A 9,034-nucleotide genomic window follows, 5' to 3' on the forward strand; every position below is an offset into this window, starting at 1 on the left:
TTTCCTCCCACAAATAACGTCTGCCATCTGGGCTGCACGGTGCGTAGACATTCATTATCAGACAGTCTGCATCATTTCCCTTCCATTTTCCTTTCACACACACCCATCTTTCCTTGCACCAAATTTCAGTGACAGTAAATGAATCTTTGCGCCACAAGCACAAAAGACCCCCTCCATGGTTAAAAGCTGGTGACTGAGCCCACCCTATCTCCTCATTCCCCCACAACGACTGACACACCTCCTGGGTCACCTCTTCCAATTTAGTTTCCTGAAAGCAGGCAATATCAATTTTTTCCTTCTGTATCAAGCTTCTAATCGACCTTTGCTTCACTCCACTTCCCAGCCCTCTTATATTGTAGCTTAACAGCTTCATGGGTCCACCTGATTAATAGCCCCACCCATCTGTATCAGATTAACTCCAGCTCCAATTTCGTCTCTCTTTTCCATATCAACCAGTCTTTGTATAATTTTCTCCTCATCTCCTTCAAAACATATACCCAATTGCTTCCCTAATTCCCAAAGCATCTTGGCTTCCCTTACTATGTGTCTGATCCAGAATAAACCATTGCAATTCACCAAACCAGAATCTTGAATTGAGTCTCCTGTGGAAGATGTAAATTGATGCACCTCATCTCGTGCTGCTGAACTTCTCTTGCTAACCTTTGAATCTGCAGAAGAGCTCTGACAAGAGTCCCGAGAAATTATCCTTGAGAACGGGCGCCCAGGAGGACCCCTAATTGCCACAGCTAAGCCCTCAGAATTGATTGCAGACATCACCCCCAACTTGCTCTACAGCCATCGCATGAGAGTCCACTGAAGAACCAGAAATTTCTTTTCCTGAGATACTCATTCCATCTCCCAGCGTCGTCGATGGTAATATATGATCTGAAGTACTAGAAAGTTTTCCATCGACAAAGCTTTCCTCAGATTGGAATGAATTAATTTCCCCTTCTTCCAAAGAATTTTCATCCACATCTGATAGCCTTATCGGGTCACCCATGAAGCAAAGCTTAACCGGCTGATGTTGGGTTAATGGGCCACCGGGATTGGTTGGGCCCAACTCTAATGGGTCATTCGCTGGAATAGACAGGTCAACTTCATTTGAAAAAGTATTCCCGTGGGCATTATTTGCATCAGTACCCATATCATTACTACCCATTAATACTCCACATACATTCTCCTCGTGACCACCTTCTATCATCATTGCGGAATAAATGCTAACATCATTTCCCACACATCTATCTTAAAGGGGATTTCGGCTGGGAAAGTGTTTCTCTCACTACCTCTCTCTCCTCCCCATGAAGCCCCGGCTCATCCACTTCCCTCATTCCGCCACCGCTGCTATGGCCTGACGGGCTCGCCGGCGGAGACCCAACCCCAAACATTGACCAGCTGGATGATTCATTGTCCTCTGAAGAGCATGATTGATCCTTTTTACATCCATCACAAGATCCATACGTTGGAAACTCCTCCACCAACCTGACATTAAATACATTTTCCTTGATCTTTACCTTGTAGTGTAAGAAGATTGGTTCCATAGAAGGTGTGCGAATGCAGAGGCGAGCTGCATCAACCTTCTCAAAATTAATAGTATCTCCGTCAACTGCTACGATCTCTCCTACCTCATTAACCAGCTCCTGGAAGAACTTGACCTTCCAAAGGTGCAGAGGGATTCCTTCACATCGGAGCCAAATGATCCTCTGTTCTGGTGTTAAATTGGGACTCCAAGGATACATTTCTTCAAACATATCATTGAGCCAGCCATCTGCCTGCTTCCATATTTCCTTAATCTTCGACCCTTCCACCCCAGTGATCAGCACAAGGTTATCACCCATATACTTTACACGTACACAGTTGATTCCTTCAAGAATAAATAATTCTGGGATTGAATTTAGTAAATCCACCCTTTTTAGCCTTCCTATCCAGCTGTTCTTCAGCCACGGTGCCACTTCCTCTTCAATCTCAATTACTCTCTCTACTTCCTTTGGCTCCACAGGAACCTCCACATACCCTTTCACATTCTCCAAGACCTCCTTATATGATCTACCAGGTCTCTTTTGAGCTTGACATTCCATCTTTTCCCTATCCATTGCTGGCATCTTCTTCTGAATAATCTTTCCACGATCAGCCTTGGTTGCTTGAACATCCATTCGCCCACTCTCCCGATTCGTCTCCTCTTTCTTGAAACGTGGTAGGTTCACATATAACTTATTACAACCAATAATGATATTATCAAGCTTTCTCTCCATCTGTTTTGGATCCATCACATCCCAGAATCTGGCAAAGCCAAATCGTAGGCCCTCCTTATTTCTCTTTGCCGGAATAACCACCTCATCCACATCACCATAAAGTTTGAATACTTCCCACATGGCCTTTGCATCAAAATTCTCTGGAAAATGTGAAAAGAAATAGGAAGTGAGACTTCTCCTTCTCCGACCTTTAACCACCTGCCATTCCCCTTCTTCGATATGTTTCCCTCCTACGCCAGTACCTTTCATTCGTGAGGTGACTCCTCCTCTCCTATCTCCCTCTCTCTCTCTCTCTAGGTTCTCTCTCATCTCATAGGTGGCATTTCCCTTGTAGTACAATGGCACCTTCAAGAGTGATTTCCCTTCTCTGTCTCCTTGGCATGCTCATGGTCTACACCAACGCCCAACCCCAAGTTTTCTGCATGAATAATAATGGCAATTACAAAGAAAACATGTACAGGACCAACCGCGAAATCGTCTTGTCAACTTTAACATCTTTCGGCAAACGAATTAGTGATGGCTTCTACAAATTCGCTAAGGGCCACGACTGCGAGAAAGTTCATGCAATTGGGATGTGTAGAGGAGATGTTAAGACAGACGCATGCCACAGTTGCCTCAAAGACAGACGCATGCCATAAAGGTACCTAGCTACCTATCATGCATGAGCTATTTATATCATGTTTGAAAACACTTAAGTACTCCTTCTATTCTTCTATGCAAGTTATTTTTACTTAATTCTGTTAGATTAAGGACATTAATGTTTAAAACAAAATATCAATTCTCATTTTTTAGAGAAGCTACTGTAAATAACTTCAATAGTATTGATTGTGATGAGAACTCACTTAATACTACTAGGCCTATAATTACCCAGGACAGGAGGGGTAAAACGGGGAATAATCTTTTCCCCACTAGCACCAACTGCCTAGCTGATGTGGTAGTAGTTTAGAATAGATTATTTTTATATGTGTAGTGTAGTTTATACAAATAATTATCAAAATAGTGCAATTAGAGGTGTTTATGGACGGGTTGGGGTGAGTCTAACATGACTTTCACCCAACCCTAAATATTGGTTGGGTTAGTTTTCTAATCTGAAAATCTAATCAATCTATCCTTAGACTTGAAAAAACCCGGTGAGTTGCGGGTAACATAGACCAAGCCATAAAAGAACGAATCTGGGTTGGCAAGAAGGACAAATTTGATTGTCAATTTCGAATTTTACCAAAGAAGTATAAATATGTATCATTGTGTGAAAAAGTAATTTATAGTCATATTAATATATATATATATATATATATATATATATATATATTATGAAAGAAACTAAATAGAACTGAATTTTTTCATAAAAAAAATACTAAACTAGAAAAAAGAATATAAATTGTATTCACTTGAAACTTGATTATTAATGAAAAAACAAAACCATGTTTTGAAGTTAAATATTGGTCGGGTTGGGACTTGACTTCTACCATGCCCTAAATATTAATCGGCTCCAGATTTTTAGAACTCATCCCTAAACCGAAGAAACCCAATGAAAAACAGATTTAAGAGACATGGATCAGGGGATCGGAAGTCAATGGACAGAGTCAGGTCCTCATGTACCCTCCTAGGCCAAAAAGAAGAATGGATTGGGGGAGATTGATTAATAGTGGTGTGGGGGTGTACGTGGTTGCAGTCAGGGGCGGAACTTAGTGGTGACATATGGGAGCCATGGCTCCCTCAAAATTTGAGAAAAATCCTATATAATGAATGGCAATTACGAAATGTTATATATAAATTTCAGTGCACTATACTTAAAAATTTAAACCTCGTTCCAGCGGTCCGTGTCTTTTGATATTTGCATGAGGTAAGGGGTTCAACTCCCACTTACCCATTTTTTGAGTTATATTTCACATAATTATATTTCTTAACTAATTGATATAATCAATGGTAAAAGAATTCTTTTTTTCCAAATGAGAGAATTATAAACAACTACCATCCCATTTTTAATAAGTAACCGAAGTAAAAATAAAAAAATGCTACCTATAAGTAAAAAATATCAAGAATCCAAAAATTGAACAAAATAAAAAGACATATTTCCAAGATTATTATATAACTCAATTAATTTTTATTGTTTTGTAATATATATGTATGTATTTCTATTAAAATATATTTTAATTTATGTATTGAAATATTATATTGGCTCCCTCAATTTTTTCCTTCAAGTTCCGCCACTGGTTGCAGTTGACCAATAAAGAAATTTGTGGAGGAAAAAGTTTCTCTTTTTTATTATTTTAATTCAATAAAATTATTCAACCATGATTTATTTTGGAAGCGAATATTCTATAAGCATATTTAAGAGCAAAGTTTGTTTTAAAAAAAAAAAGAGCACGATAAACTCCGATAAGAAAAAGTGGGAATGAAGTGTATAATTTAAGTAAAAATGAGGTTAAGTGCAACTCTAACAAATTTGAAGAGGTTAGTTAAATTACCAGTTGCGACACCTTTTTACTTTACTTTTTTTTTGTTGCTAATGTTATTTTTCTTTCTTTGATGGAAACAAATCATCATATAATCCTAGCATCTAATATAAAAGGAAGTAGTGACGGAACATGGGGAGAGAAGTATATTCCGCTGCAAATATGGCGATGGAATATTCTTTGCGATAAAGTTTAACTTGTCACAAAATCCTAGTGAATAATATAAAATGAATTAGAAATGAAATCCTGAGAGGAATTTTTTCCTTCGAAAAAAGTTAGCGACGAGATACTGTCTGTGACGAAAAATGTAAGCCACTAACGTAAACAACTATATACTAGTAATAAATAACAGTAAAAAAAAACTGCCCTAAAGACCTGGTCAAACAACTAACAAAATAGTGAAAATACTATAGCTGAACATGTAATTTGCATTAGAAAGTTCTAACCTTTTCCTACATTTCCTTCAAGCTTAACTGAGAATTACCTCAGTTCAAGCAGCCCAGTTCATACTATAGCAATACAATTATCTTTTTTTTCCCCTTCTTTGTTATTCTGGTATACCTACGAATTGTTAGAGAATAAGAAGGTGACTCAAAAATGGTATTAAATTTATCCCTGCACCAAACCAGTGACCACATCTATTTTGGCTAGTGGCTGCATTCAAAATGTTCTCTTTGTGGCTTGTTTTCTTTCCCATCAATCCAAAATGTTCTGGGGTTTCAATTCTTCTATCCATTATAGTTGACATTAAATATTTGAGTGAGTATTTAACATGGTGCTGAGGTTTTTGCAGGAAAGAGCAACTCAACGCGAATTGCTGTTGCAGTAGTAGTGCCAATCGTAGCTATACTGATCATCACTACGTACATCCTCTTAAGACAAAGGAACAAAAGGAGACGTATTGATGATACTATTGATGATACTATTACTGATAGTAAGACAAAGCACTATTTTTTGATTTGCTGTTGTTAATCTTAAATCACCTTTGGAAAACTAAAATTGATTAAGTTCCATTCTGATGTGTAGCTAATAATGACAATGAAATTGAACCTTCTGATACAATGCAATTCAACTTTGAGACCATAAGAAATGCTACAAATAACTTTTCCGACTCAAATATGCTAGGAGAAGGAGGATTTGGACCTGTTTACAAGGTAATAATATGCGCTTAATTACATTTTAGATAAATATTAATCTTTGGATTGAGGTGTTCACTAACTATATATGGACTAGAAGTTGCATTTACATCAAACTGAAATATTTTCAGGGTATACTTTCGAATGGAGTAGAAGTTGCTGTCAAAAGATTGTCAATAAATTCAGGACAAGGAGATACAGAATTCAAGAACGAGGTGCAGTTGGTGGCCAAGCTACAGCACAGAAATTTAGTCAGGCTACTTGGTTTCAGTTTGCACAGAGAAGAGAAGTTACTGGTTTATGAGTTTGTTCCCAATAAAAGCCTTGACTACTTTATTTTTGGTAAGAACTTTTTCTTAATATGATGGCAGTGGCACCTCCACTGATAATTGAGTTCTACTGAATGGTAAGTGCATAATTTCTACAGAGTGGTCTAAAATGTTATATCTTGACATGGGTTTGCAGATCCAATTAAGCGTGCAAGTTTAGATTGGGAAAGGCGGTATAAAATCATAGGAGGCATTGCCAAAGGCCTTCTTTACCTTCATGAGGATTCAAGACTGCGTATTGTTCATCGTGATCTCAAAGCAGGTAACATTCTCTTAGGTGCAGAGATGAATCCTAAGATAGCAGATTTTGGAATGGCACGCTTGTTTGCTGTGGATGAATGTCAAGGAAACACAAGTAGAATTGTTGGAACTTAGTAAGTACCATGATATGCAGGCGTTATTTAATTGCTTTACATAATCCAAAAAACCAAACTACATGCAATAAAATATTGTGCTGATTGAGCTTGATCATGTTGACATGCAGTGGTTACATGGCACCTGAGTATGTAATGGAAGGACTATTCTCACTGAAGTCTGATGTTTTTAGCTTTGGTATACTGGTTCTGGAGATTGTAAGTGGCCAGAAAAATGGTGGCTACCAAAACAGAGAGTATCTAATAAGTCTGGTAAGTCTCTTATCTCCTTTTCAAAGGCTTCATCGTTAGTCTCATTTGCCTCTTGATGTTATGTATAAGTAAAACTGGTCCAGGTTAAATGCCAGAAGTTGAAAATATGTGAACTAACCTTTTACTGCGATTGTGCAAATCCTTTCAGGCCTGGAAAAACTGGAAGGAGGGAACACCAATGAAAATCATGGACCCTGCATTGAATGAAGGCTCTAGAAATGAAATAATGAGATGCATCCACGTTGCTTTACTCTGTGTTCAGGGAAACTTAGCTGACAGACCAACCATGGCTTCTATTGTGATGATGCTCAGCAGTAACTATATCACCCTCCCAGTACCTGCAGAGCCATCATTCTTAGTTAGTACTAAAGGTTCTCAAGATACGCTGTCATGGGAAAGTGGTTCATGGAGTGTAAAACCCAGATAGTTTATGCGATTAATTAAGTAGTTATGTGTTTGTTCAAGCACAATAAACGTTGTTAAGTATAAGTTAATGTGTTTATTGTATTTTGTGTGTTTTATGTAAGAATACTAGATAGTGACCCGTGCGATGCACGGTTGCTATTTTTTAATTACAATCAGTAATTTGTTATGAATATAAATTAAATACTATTTAATACTCCCTCCGTTCCTATATATAAGTCACAAATAACTAATTCTCTTAGATTAAGAAAAGTAGTTATTAGTAATAAATTTGTAAAAAAAATGATTTACTTTCCTAGATTACCCTTATTTACTTTCCTATGATTTTCTCTCTCCAAGTTAATACTTCTAAAGTTTATCATCTCTTTCATATTAAATATGAGGGTGAACTTGGAAAAAATTATTTAATGCTTCCTAGATATTAGAAAGTGACTTATATTTTGTAACAAAATTTTTTCAAAAAATGTGACTTATAATAGGGAACGGAGGGAGTAGTTATATTAAACTATTTTGAAATCTAGTGTATGAAAACATATTTTCCTCAACAATATCTATTTCAAATTTAATTTTCCACAATACATGTGTGTCATAATTGTTTGTTATTTAAAATATGTGATTACAAATTTAGAACTATGTTTTTTAAAAATAAATTCCACTGCTTAATAATGTCTTTACTTTTGTTTGAGTATAATATGAAAATACTATATATGTTTTGTTGTTCAGGATAAAATGGTTAACAATAACGTTTTAAATTGGATTTAGAAAGATGTGATAGCTGGTATTGTATATGGAGTACGTCAACCTCATTGATTCTTATTATAAATACATCAAACTAAATCTGCTACTCCACTATTTCTTAATATGAGTTAAAAAAATAATTTTTAAATATACCATTAATAATTGTCTTAGCTGTTAAACATAATCATTTTATCTCACAAGAAACACAATCATTTCTCTTCTCATCTATGAGTTAGAGATAATGTCAAAACTCCTTTGTTAGTTTGATGAACGAATTCGTCGCACATCATTCTCAATGAAAATGTGGTGATATTGAAAATTTTAAGAATGTTACCAAATTCTTTGTTTCTCTATAATGTCAACTACAATACTAAGTAGAAAGAGCAAACATGAAGCACCAGATATTTATCTCTTCTTCCATATCAATATATCTATAGTCAAAATACTCGAAAGCGTAACAAAAAGAACAACACAACAGATGGGGGAAGGGCTAAATCAGTCCAGCAATATCTGTTATATACTTATATTATAAGGGCTCCATAAACATAAAGATTAACTACCACACGTCTAATAAAACTCATGGCTTTGTGATTCTATATTGCAGACCAAACTTCATAGCCAACAATTCAGTGCACGTAATAAGTCATTCCAATTTACTAACCCCAAAATGACAAGTAGCCTATCTGGAGTCCTATTCATTTGTATGGACTTGGAAAAAGAAATTACAACTTTGCTTTCATTTGTGCAAAGGAAGAAAACCAGTGCACTAAAGTTTTCAAGCTTTCCCATGCAATAGGATTTCTAAATCATTTAGTAATGAAGGAAATGATTTTCAAAGTAATAAAGACAACAATTGGCCAATTAGACAGACATAAGGAGAAGCATCATTAAGATACATCAGTACTTCTTGAAAGAGTATCTCAAAATTCACCAGGGCAAAATGGTAGCACGTCAACCTGCAATACAGAAAGATGAGGCTGAAGTAAAAATTATAGTTTTATGCATGATAAATAAGATTATTTAAGTAGCACTATAGTGGTTGGATATATGCCTGCAACTTGTATGAAAAATTACATT

General features: G+C 36.2%; 2 protein-coding genes across 2 annotated transcripts; one reads left to right on the forward strand and one right to left on the reverse strand.

Annotated features, from left to right (window-relative positions):
* Positions 1-1,238: 1,238 nt before the first annotated feature.
* LOC130713399 (uncharacterized) lies at positions 1,239-2,498 on the reverse strand. Its single transcript, XM_057563171.1, has one exon. It carries the CDS (start codon positions 2,496-2,498, stop codon positions 1,239-1,241), a length of 1,260 nt encoding a protein of 419 aa, XP_057419154.1.
* An 89-nt stretch (positions 2,499-2,587) lies between these two features.
* Positions 2,588-7,223, forward strand: LOC130713400 (cysteine-rich receptor-like protein kinase 44). Its single transcript, XM_057563172.1, has 7 exons — positions 2,588-2,858; positions 5,499-5,639; positions 5,732-5,859; positions 5,973-6,183; positions 6,307-6,544; positions 6,655-6,796; positions 6,945-7,223. The coding sequence occupies exons 1-7, from the start codon at positions 2,588-2,590 to the stop codon at positions 7,221-7,223; spliced, it is 1,410 nt and encodes a 469-aa protein (XP_057419155.1).
* Positions 7,224-9,034: the final 1,811 nt, after the last annotated feature.

Source organism: Lotus japonicus, chromosome 4 (assembly GCF_012489685.1).
Source record: "Lotus japonicus ecotype B-129 chromosome 4, LjGifu_v1.2".
In the NCBI taxonomy this organism is placed as follows: Eukaryota; Viridiplantae; Streptophyta; class Magnoliopsida; order Fabales; family Fabaceae; genus Lotus; species Lotus japonicus.